The sequence below is a fragment of the Entelurus aequoreus genome, linkage group LG14, assembly GCF_033978785.1.
Source record: "Entelurus aequoreus isolate RoL-2023_Sb linkage group LG14, RoL_Eaeq_v1.1, whole genome shotgun sequence".
Lineage (NCBI taxonomy): Eukaryota > Metazoa > Chordata > Actinopteri > Syngnathiformes > Syngnathidae > Entelurus > Entelurus aequoreus.
Window position 1 is genome coordinate 57,230,356 of NC_084744.1, and position 15,854 is coordinate 57,246,209.

Consider the following 15,854-nt stretch of genomic DNA (forward strand, 5'->3'; position numbering starts at 1 on the left):
AACAGCACGGGTTAATATTTAAACTCAAATTGTATTGTTTAACGAGGATGAGCCAGCAGTTCATGCAGGGTGATTGGTTTTGAGAGACCTTACGGCATGGCTCGTGGTAACGGTATTGAAATTTAGCTTGACGATGAGCATGCTTGAAACACACAGTTAAACTGGCATTATTATTAATAAGTAATTTCACAAAATTTTACATGCATCTTAAAATACAACAAATTGTTTAGAACTCCTGCTCCACCTAGTAAACTACCAAAGTGTCTGAGCCCTCCTAAAGACCTGGTACCTTGATTTGCAACCTTCATTATGATTTATTTATTTTTAAAAAACAACATTCATGCTGCCTTTTTGATTATTACAGTATTATGACAGTGTACTATGACTCCGGATTACATATAAAATACTGCTGATCATTCACTACAATTTACTGCATGCAGACTTATCACACATACATCCTCGGCGACCTCAGGTGTGGCTCACGTGTTGCATTGTTATTGTTATATAATATCTATGATTTATACAGTGTAGGGGTGTTCCGATACCAATAATATTTCGATACTTTCCAGAATAAAAGGGAACCACAAAAAAATGTCATAATTTGCTCTATTTTTACCAGAAATCTAATGATACATTTTACCATCCTATCTTGCCGATTGTATTGTACCATATGTGCCGGGAAGAAATCTGCGTTCAAAGAACTTCGGCTTATTAGTCATTCCCAGAACCCCCAAAAAAGTCTGCGGGGTATAGAGCGTTTTCTATTCGGGCTCCAGTACTATGGAATGCCCTCCCGGTAACAGTTAGAGATGCTACCTCATTTGTATACTCTAGCCTTTAAATAGACCCCCTTTTTAGACCAGTTGATCTGCCGTTTCTTTTCTTTTCTGCTCTGCCCCCCTCTCCCTTGTGGAAGGGGGGCACATGTCCGGTGGCCATGGATGAAGTGCTGGCTGTCCAGAATCGGGAGCCGGGGTGGACCGCTCGCCTGTGCATCGGTTGGGGACATCTCTGCGCTGCTGCTGACCCGTCTCCGCTCGGGATGGTCTCCTGCTGGCCCCATTATGGACTGGACTCTCACTATTATGTTAGATCTACTATGGACTGGACTCTCACTATTATGTTAGATCCACTATGGACTGGACTTTCACAATATTATGCTAGACCAGAGCGTCGCAAAAAAAATATCAGTTTCTAAGCTGTGGTCCGTACGGGCCGCTGTAATACACTTTTCCAACAAATATCCAACAAACAGAAAAAGTCCGGAGCTGAAGTCATCGAGAAGTTTCTTAAGTGCATAAATGACTAGGTGGTGAAGCTATATTTCCACTTGCACTTACATTTTATCCATCCATCCATCCATTTTCTTCCGCTTATCCTAGGTCGGGTCACGGGGGCAGAGAAGCCCAGACTTCCCTCTCCCCAGCCACTTCGTCCAGCTCCTCCCGGGGGATCCCGAGACGTTCCCAGGCCAGCCGGGAGACATAGTCTTCCCAACGTGTCTTGGGTCTTCCCCGTGGTCTCCTACGAGTCGGACGTGTCCTAAACACCTCCCTAGGGAGGCGTTTGGGTGGCATCCTGACCAGATGCCCTAACCACCTCCTCTGGCTCCTCTCGATGTGGAGGAGGAGCGGTTTTACTTCGAACTCCTACCGAATGAGAGCTTCTCATCCTATCTCTAAGGGAGAGCCCCGCCACCAGACGGAGGAAACTCATTTCGGCTGCTTGTACCCGTGATCTTGTCCTTTCGGTCATAACCCAAAGCTCATGACCATAGGTGAGGATGGGAACGTAGATCGACCCGTAAACTGAGAGCTTTGCCTTCCGGCTCAGCTCCTTCTTCACCACAACGGATCGATACAGCGTCCGCATTACTGAAGACGCCGCACCGATCCGCCTGTTGGTCTCACGATCCACTCTTCCCCCACTCGTGAACAAGAGTCCGAAGTACTTGAACTCCTCCACATGGGGCAAGATCTCTTCCCCAACTCGGACATGGCATTCCACCCTTTTCCGGGCGAGAACCGTGGACTTGGACTTGGAGGGGCTGATTCTCATCCCAGTCGCTTCACACTCGGCTGCGAACCGATCCAGCGAGAGCTGAAGATCCTGGCCAGATGAAGCCATCCCGACCACATCATCTGCACAAAGCAGAGACCTAATCCTGCAGCCACCAAACCGGATCACCTCAACGCCCTGACTGCGACTAGAAATTCTGTCCACTTGCATTTTAAGGACAGATTATTTAAGAAACATACTTATATGTATTAATAATTTATTCAGAAATTATTTTAGCACTGCATAATTATATAAATCACCAGTGTGCTCAAACGACCACCAGGTGGCATCTGTGAGCAGACAACACCGGATAATCTCTTTCTCTTTCAGACTTATCAGGTCTTGTCAGGTCAGTAGTGCCAATCTATACCAATGTATATATACCTGTTATATAACAATAACAATGCAACACGTGAACCACACCCGAGTTCACCGGTGGACTGGGACATCGGGACCATCCGGGAACACGGACTCAACGACACCACGGTCTGCCAAAATGGTTGGGTGTACAACAGTGAACTTTATACTGCCACCATAGTCACTGATGTAAGTGCAGACTTTTCTAACACTTTTACCTAAAATTAAAAAATTTTAATTCCTTTTTGTTGTGCTTTGTAGTTTGATCTGGTATGTGATCGGGCTCATTTACCTCAACTGGCACAATCGGTCGGAATGATGGGCGTTCTGTTTGGTTGTCTCTTGTTTGGACCTTTTGCTGAATCGTAAGTAATGGATGTTTGTTTTTGTTTGCACTAAATTAGTCTGATTTCTCAAATAGTATGTTTTTTATTACAAAACCCAAAACCAGTGAAGTTGGCACGTTGTGTAAATGGTAAATAAAAACAGAATACAATGATTTGCAAATCCTTTTCAACTTAGATTCAATTGAATAGACTGCAAAGACAAGGTACTTAACGTTCGAACTGGAAAACTTTGTTATTTTGTGCAAATATTAGCTCATTTGGAATTTGATGCCTGCAATATGTTTCAAAAAATCTGGCACAAGAGAATGTTGAGGAATGCTCATCAAAAACTTATTTGGAACATCCCAAAGGTGAACAGGCTCATTGGGAACATGTGGGTGCCATGATTGGGTTTAAAAGCAGCTTCCATGAAACGCTCAGTCATTCACTTTGTGAACAAATGCGTGAGCAAATTGTCCAACAGTTTAAGAACAACATTTGTCAACCAGCTATTGCAAGGAATTTAGGGATTTCACCATCTACGGTCCGTAATATCATCAAAAGGTTCAGAGAATCTGGAGAAATCACCGCACGTAAGCAATGATATCACAGACCTTCGATCCCTCAGGCGGTACTGCATCAAAAAGCGACACCAGTGTGTAAAGGATATCACCACATGGGCTGAGGAACACTTCATAAAACCACTGTCAGTAACTACAGTTCGTCGCTACATCTGTAAGTGCAAGTTAAAACTCTACTATGCAAAGCCAAAGCCATTTATCAACAACACCCAGAAACGCCGCCGGCTTCGCTGGGCCCAAGCTCATCTAAGATGGACTGATGCAAAGTGGAAAAGTGTTCTGTGGTATTTCAGCAAGACAATGCCAAGCCACGTGTTACAACAGCGTGGCTTCATAGTAAAAGAGTGTGGGTACTAGACTGGCCTGCCTGTAGTCCAGACCTGTCTCTCATTGAAAATGTGTGGTGCATTATGGCGCCTAAAATACCACAACGGAGACCCCGGACTGTTGAACAACTTAAGCTGTACATCAAGCAAGAATAGGAAAGAATTCCACCTGAAAAGCTTCAAAAATGTGTCTCCTCAGTTCCCAAACGTTTACGGAGTGTTGTTAAAAGGAAAGGCCATGTAACACAGTGGTAAAAAAGCCCCTGTGACAACTTTTGTGCAATGTGTTGCTACCATTAAATTCTAAATTAATGGTTATTTGCAAAAATAAATGTGTTCGAACATTAAATATCTTGTCTTTGCAGTCTATTCAATTGAATATAGGTTTAAAAGGATTTGCAAATCATTGTATTCTGTTTTTATTTACGAATTACACAACGTGCCAACTTCACTGGTTTTGGGTTTTGTATTTCCACACCTACTGTACATGTAACGTCTCAGTGTCAATGCATACTCTAATGCGACTGTCATACGCCTTGTGCCTTCCATACACCGGGGGGCGCTTGTTTCCTTTTAGCACAGGTTTATGTTGATCTATGACGTCACACCATGACTAGGCATCTGCGACTCCTTACAAGTCAACATCCCAGATCTTATTGTACCTGATGTCCACTTTAGTGTTAGCACATATTACAAATATTACGTCTATAATGGCTATGCTGATATTAAAAAACAGGCACCTTCGAAAAATTATTATAGATTGTGCAACGAACATGACGTTACAACCAAGAAGTTCTCGGAACGGATGCAGGTCCGAAGCAAAGAAAGACTGGCGAGAGAGAGTTATTTTGAAGGAATTTTCAGACAGAGAATCATAGAAAGAAAATGTTCAAATGTCTCGAGTTCATTCATAAAGCTCAGTGGATTGATTGCGTTACCCAGGGAACAAGGGACTAACAGCCCTATGCAGACAGAAGCCCAAAAGCTGGGCCAAGCCACGGGTGAAGCAGGAAACAACCAGCCCCAAACCAGCGAGAGACCACACCCCACGCAGGCAGAAAGACAGGGCGCTCCGCCCCGCCCCACAAGCAACCGGGCCCCCATGAGCCCAACCAGGAGACCATGGCGGGGCCAGCCCCAGTCTACGCCTCTCAAGTCGGCCGCAGCAGGACTCCCCAGCACAGGGCTACGAGGAACCACCTGCCCCACATTGCAGGGACCCCAAGGATGGAGATGGAACAGCAACCGCCCCGGCAGACTCTCCCCCTGAGGGAAGAAAAAATATAACAATTGAAAAAAACAAGAAATAAAGGAGATCACAGATACGCCGACAAACAGGGCCATTCCCCCAGCAGCTAGCCGCCGCGCAACAACACACCATACAACATACCGAGAAAAGGTAAAGGGGTGGGCGGCGGGATGCATAGGCCCCAGACACGCTAAACCCTGTGGGGCAGGTAAGGTCTGGGGGCGACACCAGTCCCCAACGTCCCTACCCTCCAAAATAAATAAAAAATATATACATATATATAAATAATAACAATTACATACATACACACAAACATGTATAAACAAACAAACAAACACATAAACCGGAGGAGCAGCGATCCACCATCCACCGAGGATCGGCCAATCTATTCCCCCACAGGCCTAGCCACGTGCCGCCTCCCCCCATCAGACTAATTTACCAGTAATGCATGGAAACGTAGTCTGTGTCTTTCCGACAAAAACATCACAATTGAGTCACAATCTAACCTAATTTGTTTTTTCCAGGATTGGTCGTAAACGAGCAGCTCAAATTCCGATGGTTCTGTCCCTCGTTTTTACTGTCACCAGTGCTTTGTGCCCATACTACGAACTATTTCTACTGTCACAGTTTTTGGTTGGCATTGGCAGCGGAGGTTTTCGGCTAAACGGCATCATAATAGGTAAAGTACTCACATTTGGTAATTGCAATGGGAATTTATATAAAAACAGATGATTACCCATTACATTACATTTATGTACGGTCAAATTGGAAATGTAAGCTATGTAATTGTATGTAATTTTCTGGTGGAGATGCAGAAAATAATCCCTTTTTATTAGGGAAAACACAGGTTATAGAAAAAACAGGCCTTCAATGTATCGTATCTCCATTCGAGTCAATATCTTTAACATAACCCCCTAAAAAGACATTAAGGGAGTGATATCTGGTGAACGAGGTGACCAGAGAAGAGGATGTTATGAACTTATGAATATGCTTTTATCATTCTGTTATTGTAGCCACAGAGTGGATTGGTCCTTCCAAAAGATCTTGGGCAACATGCATCATTCAAATATGCGGAGCAATCGGACAGGTTGTCATTGCCGGTCTGATCTATGCCGTCAGAGACTGGAGACTAGCTCAACTCATCACTGCAGTTCCACAAACGGTCATTTGTATTTATATCTGGTGAGAATTGACTTATTATTCATTTCTGGTTATTACCTTCCCCGTTCTTCTTACATCATGTCTTTGTGAACGGCCAGGTTCCTTCCAGAGTCCGCTAGGTGGCTGTTGGACAGAGGGAGGACAGAAGAAGCTAAAAAGTTGCTCTCTAAAGTGGCAGCTGTCAATAAACGCACCTTCACAGACTCTCTCCTGGAAAAGGTACTAAAGCTGTAGTAACATTTTAGAGGCTTCACTTACAGAAATGTTTGTAAAGTCTTAGTTTTCTCCTTTCTCTACTGTATTTCCCACAATGAATGCTTGCATGTTTCACTGACTCTACCTCATTCCAGTGGTCACATAATCCTGCTGGGTTGTTACTTATAAGGTGCAAGGTTTTATCCAGTCTGGTGCGTCCTAATCAAATATGTGATATGATTCCTTCCTCGTTTGTGCTCCCCCTTACAGTTCTTCCCACTCCTACTTTGTTCTGTCTTCCTGTTGTACTCATGTCCCAATGTGATTGCCACTCCTTTAATTAATGATGTTGCTTCTGTCTCACTGAGAGGTACCTCTCTGAGCTGCTGTAGTGTTAATTTCCTTGTAAGAAAGTTCTTAAAGGGGCCATATCCAGCTAAGTTTGGGGACTTTTTGCATGATATTGGATCCCAGTGGAGTACTAGAGTAAGTTAAATGAACATATATCAAGTTATGTACAGAATAAATCTGCGTTCTTCTCTTTTTGGCCAATATTTCGCAGCCTTCTCCCTTCCACCCATCCATCTTTTTACGCTTATCCGAGGTCGGGTCACAGGGGCAGCAGCCTAAGCAGGGAAGCCCAGAGTTACCTCTCCCCAGCCACTTCGTCCAGCTCCTCCCGGGGGATTCCGAGGCGAACCCAGGCCAGCCGGGAGACATAGTCTTCCCAACGTGTCCTGCGTCTTCCCGGCGTTCGGGTGGCATCCTAAACCAGATTCCCGAACCACCCCATCTGGCTCCTCTCGATGTGGAGGAGCAGCGGCTTTACTTTGAACTCCTCCCAGATGACAGAGCTTCTCACCCTATCTCTAAGGGAGAGCCCCGCCACCCGGCGGAGGAAACTCATTCCGGCCACCTCTACCCATGATCTTGTCCTTTCGGTCATAATCCAAAGCTCATGGCCGTAGGTGAGGATGGGAACATAGATCGACTGATTAATTGAGAGCTTTGCCTTCCGGTTCAGCTCCTTCTTCACCACAAGGGATCGATACGGCGTCCGCATTACTGAAGACGCCGTACCGATCCGCATGTCGATCTTACGATCCACTCTTCCCTCACTCGTGAACAAGACTCCGAGGTACTTGAACTCCTCCACTTGGGGCAAGATCTCCTCCCCAGCCTTCTCCCTGAACACGCCTATTCTGTTGTGATTGGTCAGGGGTGTAGGGTCGGGTTTTGCCACGACCAGACACCACCCCTCACTCGGTCAGAGTTTGGCTTTTGACAGTTGCTCTGCAGTGGGCTGTTGGATTGGCCAAGCTACCTAACCCACAATATGTTAACTTTGGTTCACCTTGCTTCAAGTTTTAAAGCCGAATTGTAGGAAGTCGATTGTCGAAGCTAAACATAGCAGCAGGTGCCACAGCTAGTGACACTGGCTAGCCTCACACATCTGCTTCTTACACAATGTCCTGTGTCCATAATACCCATCGCTTGCCTGTTTGATTCCAGAAATGATTTGAGACCATGGCCACCTTTTAATAAAACCATTAACCGGTCGAACCATTGCACCTTCGCCACCCCTTTAGGCTGGGGGCACAAGAAAGCACTGTTTGTGTTACCATCAGTCCAGAACAAACATTGTTCCCTTGGGAGACACCGTCTACTTGCCACTGCTCGGGCAATGAGCGCTCTTGCTATGTCTTTAAAAAATAGACAGCGCCTGTAGCACCTGGTGCTGTTCCATGCACGATCCACAGACGTAAAAAGTATGTATGCATTGTAACACGACATGTAGGGCCACATGGAGATGGGCCAGCTGAGTGACCTTCAGCGGCAGGAGTAAGTGGCACAAAACTGCAAAAAAAATATCAAATTACATCAGATTACATCGGATGACAAACATCCTTTTATCGCTTTGATACAAAAACCAGTCTACATCATACACCGACAGACTCATCAAGGTCAGCATTAATCGCTATTCAATATTTTAGGTCGCAAATATCCATCCATCCATTTTCTACCGCTTTTTCCCTTCGGGGTCGCGGGGGGCGCTGGAGCCTATCTCAGCTACAATCGGGCGGACGGCGGGGTACACCCTGGACAAGTCGCCACCTCATCGCAGGGCCAACACAGATAGACAGACAACATTCACACAAATATAGTTAATGAAATATAGTTTAGGCTTTAGAGGATGAATATCAGCGTAAGGTTCCTATGCCTTCCGGCTCACAGACATAAAGGGCAGTGAATTGGCAGATCAACTGGCAAAGCGGACTCTGGCGCTAGAGCAGCACAGAGAGGTACCTCTCAGTAAGGCAGAGGCAAAAACATTAATTAAAGGAAATCTTTTCAAAGAGTGGCAAGTACACTGGGACATGAGTACAGCAGGAATACACTTAGATACATTACAGAACACAGTAGGAGGGGGTAGAACTGTAAGGGGGAGCACAAGAGAGAAGGGAATCATCACATCACACCAGACTGAATAAGACATTGCACCTTATAAACAAACAACCAACAGGTTGCGGTAGAGTCAGTGGAACATGCAATCATTAGGCCCTTTTCCAGGAACTTTTTGTTACTGGAACCCTATAGTTCCTGAAACTGTAGTTTTCTGTAAAAGTGTGTGGTTTGTGTCTCCACCACGTTTCACAGTTTGGGGTAGTTTAAACAAATCACACTGATGAAGTATGGAGGAGTGGTTTAATTTATTTCTACACAGATACCAAGTAAATAAACAGACAATATTAGGTCAAAATTATTTTACAAAAATTTCAGTAAATGAAATACAAAGCAAGAATATAGAAAAGCGATGTGATGTCCTCAGCCTTCCTGGTAAGGTCTATTCAGGTGTACTGAAGAGGAGGCTACGCCGGATAGTTGAACCTCGGATTCAGGAGGAACAGTGTGGTTTTCAACCTGGTGGTGGAACTGTGGACCAGCTCTATACTCTCGGCAGGGTCCTTGAAGGTGCATGGGAGTTTGCCCAACCAGTCTACATGTGCTTTGTGGACTTGGAGAAGGCATTCGACCGTGTCCCTCGGGAAGTCCTGTGGGGAGTGCTCAGAGAGTATGGGGTATCGGACTGTCTGATTGTGGCGGTCCGCTCCCTGCACGATCAGTGTCAGAGCATTGCCGTCAGTAAGTCGGACATGTTTCCAGTGAGGGTTGGACTCCACCAAGGCTGCCCTTTGTCACAGATTCTGTTCATAACTTTTATGGACATAATTTCTAGGCGCAGTCAAGGCATTGAGGGGATCTGGTTTGGTGGCTGCAGGATTAGGTCTCTGCGTTTTGCAGATGATGTGGTCCTGATGGCTTCATCTGGCCAGGATCTTCAGCTCTCACTGCATCGGTTCGCAGCTGAGTGTGAAGCGACTGGAATGAGAATGAGCACCTCCAAGTCCGAGTCCATGGTTCTCGCCCGGAAAAGGGTGGAGTGCCATCTCCGGGTTGGGGAGGAGACCATGCCCCAGGGAGAGCTAAAGATCCTGGATCCAGATGAAGCCATCAGGACCACATCATCTGCAAAAAGCAGAGATCTAATCCTGCAACCACCAAACTGGATCCCCTAAATGCCCTGACTGCGCCTACAAATTCTGTCCATAAAAACAGAATTATTATTTTAAAGAAAACCTTTTTCGAAAACCATGTGGCCAGATTTCAGCTCTGTAACCTTTAAATGCAACAGATTCGTCAAAAATGGAAAACATAGTATGCAACAAATATTCGTTATTTGGTCAAGGCAGACTCAAGGGTTTTAGTCAAGTTTCTCAGATGGACCTAAAACTTGCACTTTTTGCTTTTGTGTTGCAGGTTGTCGTGAATAAAAAAGAGACAAAGAGTGGCTTTTTAATACTGTTTCAGTCATCAATTCTAAGGAAGTATTTCTTTACCATGATATTCATATGGTAAGTTACTTACACAACTATTTGATAATGATATGACTGAAATGTGTTTTGTGGGCGTGACTCGTTCATTTTGTTTTCTTTAGGTTCTCATTGAACATTGGCTACTTTTGCATCACCTTCAATGTGGGGAACTTTGGCTTGGATGTGTTCATGACGCAGCTTTTCTTTGGTCTGACCGAGATGCCGGCTCAGGTTCTTTGTATGTGGCTGCTGGAAGCGGTGGGGAGAAGAATATCCTTCATCTCCACACTTCTGGTTGGGGGGATCCTGTGTATCCTGATGCTCGTGTTCAATCAAGGTAAGGTAGCCCCCATTAAAACTTACTGTATTTTCTGGACTATAAGGCGCACCTAAAATCCTTTTTTTTTCTTCTCAAAACCCGACAGTGCGCCTGTTAACCCATGTACGGTATAATTTTGGTTTTGCTTACCGACCTCAAAGCAATTTTATTTGGTACATGGCGTGATTATAAGTGTGACCAGTAGATGGTAATCAAACATAAGAGATAAGTGTAGGCTGCACTATAATGGCAATATGTCTCCTCCAAACATATTGCTGGGTAATGTGGCCAAACAGCTAATTTTTTGTTTCACCTGACATCACATGGACAAAGATAAGACCTTCTGGAGAAAAGTTCTGTGGTCAGATGAAACAAAAATGTAGCTGTTTGGCCACAATACCCAGCAATATGTTTGGAGGAGAAAATGTGAGGCCTTTAGTCCCAGGAACACCATGCCTACCGTCAAGCTTGGTGGTGGTAGTATCATGCTCTGGGCCTGTTTTGCTGCCAATGGAACTGGAGCTTTACAGAGAGTAAATGGGACAATGAAAAAGGAGGATTACCTTAAAAATTCTTCAGGAAAACCTAAAATCACCAGTGTCAGGTTCAAACACTGATGACATCTATTAAACAAGACAAGAGGCAAAGAATAAAACAGAGACAGAATTCAATTTGGACTCAATATATTGAGGAGAGTTGCCATTGACCTGTAACCTCAGCACGCTCTGCCCAAAGATTGCACTCCTCCTTCTTTATTTGACTTTCTCCCCCCACCTGACCACAGCTGCTTCCAGAGGGAAGTGGGTCGTAAACAGCGTTGCCTTTGGTTACCGAACAGTTCAAAAGAAGAGGTCGTAAAATAGTTCAAAAAGAGTTCCATAAAATAGTTCAAAAAGAGTTTGTCTGGAAATTGGGCAGATCCTTGGTTCTCTCCGCTTTGAAGTCCTTGGGCCAGAAAAACATCCTTCTGTTGATTACCATACATGAAAGAACACAGGAACACCATCTTGCTCCCCCCCCCGCCCCTACACAGTGGAGTTTTACGAGCCTTACTCTTGGTAGGTTTCAAAAGACAGCCTTTTGTCTTCTTGTCAGGAACACAATATAATACAAAGTTTTTGTGATAATTTAGAAACAATTATTCCAACAACCAGCCCGGAGGTTGGGTCTTGGGTGGCAGTTGGGTGTTCCAACGGGACAATGACCCCAAACACACGTCAAAAGTGGTAAAGGAATGGCTAAATCAGGCTAGAATGAAGGTTTTAGAATGGCCTTCCTAAAGTCCTGACTTAAACGTGTGGACAATGCTGAAGAAACAAGTCCATGTCAGAACAACCAACACATTTAGCTGAACTGCACCAATTTTGTCACGAGGAGTGGTCAAAAATTCAAGCAGAAGCTTGTGGATGGCTACCAAAAGTGCCTTATTGCGGTGCAACTTGCCAAGGGACATGTAAGCAAATATTAACATTGTTGTATGTCAACTTTTGACCATGACTGTAAACTAAGCTAAGATTTAAGAGGGCTTGTTTACAATAAGGTCAATGAGTTTGTGTTTCTTAGAACTTCTCTTGAATGTGATGATGCCTTCCTCTGTTCAAGGAAATGCCGTTGCTGTGACCACACTGGCAACGTTGGGACGCTTCACGTTCATCTGGGCGTTAAGCATATGCAATGTTTATCTTCAGGAGTTATTCCCAACGTCTTGTCGGTAAGACCCTCCCCCATGAACACTGCATCTATTTTCCTGGAGTTGTACAAGGCAACACTTGTTGGGGTTGAAGACGTGGATGAATGGAAATACATTCTTGGACCAAAGTTCTACTACTTGTTCTTGTTTCAGACAAACAGCCTTCGGTTTGGGCACCATCGTGTGCCGGGTTGGCAGTCTTATTGCTCCGTTGATCAACATGTTGGCGATGTACCACTGGTCAATACCCACCGTAAGTTTCAGCGTCCTCATATTGATCAGCGGTGGTCTCAGCTTCCTGCTTCCCGAGACCCGCGGGACTGAGCTACCGGAGACGACGGAAGAGGTGGAGAGCAACAGGTAAGCATTTTTGGAAAGGGATGGAAAGTCATTGTCATTGTGAATGCAGACAATAACAAAAAGACCAGGGGGGGATGTACACAACTGGAAGGGTGAATCATCAGAGATCTACTGACGCCGAGTGAAGGGACTGGAGAGCTTGAGTAGCCAGGAGGAAATGAGCAACAGTTGTGCACGCAGGTGGTTACGCTCAGTGACCCAGAAACCCGGCACTGCAACATAACGAAGATATGCGGCAGGAGGCGTAGTGGGTAGAGCAACTGTGCCAGAAACCTGAGGGTTGCATGTTCGCTCCCCGCCTCTTACCATCCAAAAATCGCTGCCGTTGTGTCCTTGGGCGGGACACTTCACCCTTTGCCCCCGGTGCCACTCACACCGGTGAATTGAATGATGAATGATAGGTGGTGGTCGGAGGGGCCGTTGGCGCAAATTGCAGCCACGCTTCCGTCAGTCTATCCCAGGGCAGCTGTGGCTATGAAAGTAGCTTACCACCACCAGGTGTGAATGAATGATGGGTTCTACATGTAAAGCGACTTTGGGTACTTAGAAAGGCGCTATATAAATCCCAGGTATTATTATTATTATTAGAAGAGCTGTTAGATGACAGCCATTCCTCTATTGTTGTTGTTTTAAGTTAAAGTTAAAGTACCAATGATTGTCACACACACACTAGGTGTCGTGAAATGTGTCCTCTGCATTTGACCCATCCCCTTGTTCACCCCCTGGGAGGTGAGGCGAGCAGTGGGCAGCAGCGGTGCCGCACCCGGGAATCATTTTTGGTGATTTAACCCCCAATTCCAACCCTTGATGCTGAGTGCCAAGCAGGGAGGTAATGGGTCCCATTTTTATAGTCTTTGGTATGACTCGGCCGGGGTTTGAACTCACAACCTACAGATCTCAGGGCGGACACTCTAACCACTAGGCCACTGAGTAGGTAAGTATATGTTTTGGTATCCTGGAGCATTCAAAGTTCCTTTCACTGGAACTAACGGACAGAGGCCAACTCCTGGAAAACAACCCCACACCATAATTCCTCCTCCACCAAATTTCACACTCGGCACAATGCAGTCCGAAATGTAGCGTTCTCCTGGCAACCTCCAAACCCAGACTGGTCCATCAGATTGCCAGATGGGAAAGCGTGATTCATCAGTCCAGAGAAGGCGTCTCCACTGCTCTAGAGTCCAGTGGAGACGTGCTTTACACCCCTGCATCCCCCACTTTGCATTGGACTGCTAATCGGCCATGGAAACCCATTCCATGAAGCTCTCTGCGTACTGTACGTGGGCTAATTGGAAGGTCACATGAAGTTTGGAGCTCTGTAGCAACTGACTGTGCAGAAAGTCTTTGCACTATGCGCTTCAGCATCCGCTGACCGCTCTCTGTCAGTTTGCGTGGCCTACCACTTCATGACTGAGTTGCTGTTGTTCCCAAACTATTCCATTTACTTATAATAAAGTTGATTTTGGAATATTTAGGAACGAGGACCTTTCATGACTGGATTTGTTGCACAGGTTGCATCCTATGACACTTCCACGCTGGAAATCACTGATGTTTGTAGAAACAGTCTCCATGCCTAAGTGCTTGATTTTATACACCTGTGGCCGGGCCAAGTGATTAGGACACCTGGTTCTGATCATTTGGATGGGTGGCCAATAACTTTTGGCAATATGGTGTATCACCATCTCCTATTGTGTAAAAAAATGTTCTATGCTAGCTTGCTTATTATTCGCAGTGATTGAAGTTTTGAATTAAATCCACAATGAACTACTGCATTTTGAAGCTAATAATTATTTAAATTGTTTTTTTTTTTTTCAGAAATAAGAAGAAAATGAAGAAAGAATGTGAAAGGAATACACACATCGCATCAAGTAGACTGTAATGTCTGCTCCACTATCAACAGCTTTTTAAGCTGGTCTATGGGTCCAAACAATATTCCGAATATTTGAATAAAAAAACAATTGAGGACTGCGCACAAAAATATTTTATTTTGTTTTAATTAACGACTAAATACAAATCATTTGTAGTTAAAAATGATTTTCGATGTACAGTTTGTATGTAATATTAACATTATACATTTTGTAAGTACCTGTATATTTTTTTTACCTTTTTATATTTGTATTTTATAATGTGAATTTGTAGTTTTTCTTTCGCAAAAACGATATTCCTTTGATAAAGTTTCACGTCACGAATTGTATGTAGTTGAGGTGTTTTGTTGGTGTTCTCGGATGTTTAGCGTTTTAGTTACTCTCCTCTTTTCGGTTTTGTTGGTGTTTTCCAGTGGCTGCTTCACTTCTGTCCCAGAGCATTTCCGGAAACGCACCTGTTTGCTGTTGGCAATCAAGACTATTTAAGTTGATCCTTTTGCTACCTTCGTTTTCGGGACATTAGTCTCTGTTTACTGGTGACTACAGAGGATCCTTTTCATGCTAAACTCAAATACTCACTACTTTGTGGACGCCATCTGCTTCACCTTCATCCTAAGTGTTGTTTGCCGCATTTTGTTGTGTTTCTTTCTTAGTCTGGCCGGTCAGGGCCCTTCCTTTCTGTTCTGAATTTTTGTTTTTTTCCCTGTTAGGTAATAAATACCCATTTTTACTTCACGAGGCACCACGCACTCTGCTTTAATGAAACGTCTTTCCACCGCATATGCCAGATATTTCCTTTTTTTTTTGTTTTTTTTAGGTACCACAAAAATTGCTTCGCCTCGTAAATAATTACATTTATTAAAGAGCAATTCTGTTACTAATTCAATATTTTTGAGGAAAAAAGTTAAAAGTTATTATAAATAATTACTTTTAAAATAATTTTCCAAACACCGGTGGAAGATCACATACATCGATCTTGATGTCTGCTTCAATGTTATTAGTATGTAGCATTCTGTGGCTAACAGCCGTATTAAAGATAGAGCATGGAAACGGGGGCTATTTAAGAAATTGGATATTTTGATATTTGAGCTTCTGTTTTGAGATCAGATTTTTTTACAGGTTTTTTTGTTTTTGGGTAGTTTTTAATCTCATTTTCAGATTTAAATCACATTTTTTTCGGAATCAAACTTTTGACCCGAATTTTGCATAGGGCGCATGCCATCAACTGACAATGGCTTGAATTCTAGAAGAAGAAAAAAACCCGATTAAAATAAAATAAAAACTGTAGAAGTATGATTTGAATCTGAAAAAAATAAGCTGAAATATCAAAATACATGCAAGTAAAAAAATATATATTTTTATTTTAAAAGAGTTGCCAGAGTGAATCATAACTTTTTTCAACCTCTAAGAAAAACAGAATTCCTGTGTATTTATTTTTTATTTTGAATACACTGTTGAATTTTAAAAAATGTATCATTAAAACAAAAAAATA

The 15,854-nt window shown here is 43.9% G+C and overlaps 1 protein-coding gene across 1 annotated transcript; it reads left to right on the plus strand.

Moving 5' to 3' along the window:
* Positions 1-96: 96 nt before the first annotated feature.
* On the plus strand, positions 97-14,464 carry LOC133664303 (solute carrier family 22 member 13-like). Its single transcript, XM_062068811.1, has 12 exons — positions 97-106; positions 2,389-2,407; positions 2,487-2,604; positions 2,677-2,780; positions 5,422-5,576; positions 5,911-6,079; positions 6,157-6,277; positions 10,073-10,167; positions 10,251-10,465; positions 12,050-12,158; positions 12,291-12,497; positions 14,313-14,464. Exons 1-12 carry the CDS (start codon positions 97-99, stop codon positions 14,374-14,376), a joined length of 1,386 nt encoding a protein of 461 aa, XP_061924795.1. The 3' UTR covers positions 14,377-14,464.
* Positions 14,465-15,854: the final 1,390 nt, after the last annotated feature.

What these genes read in the sequence shown, in the direction of transcription:
- LOC133664303 (XM_062068811.1), top strand. An exon ending in TTTGGACCTTTTGCTGAATC is followed by an intron (nt 2,781 to 5,421) that starts GTAAGTAATGGA and finishes TGTTTTTTCCAG; the next exon opens with GATTGGTCGTAAACGAGCAG. An exon ending in GATGCTCGTGTTCAATCAAG is followed by an intron (nt 10,466 to 12,049) that starts GTAAGGTAGCCC and finishes CCTCTGTTCAAG; the next exon opens with GAAATGCCGTTGCTGTGACC.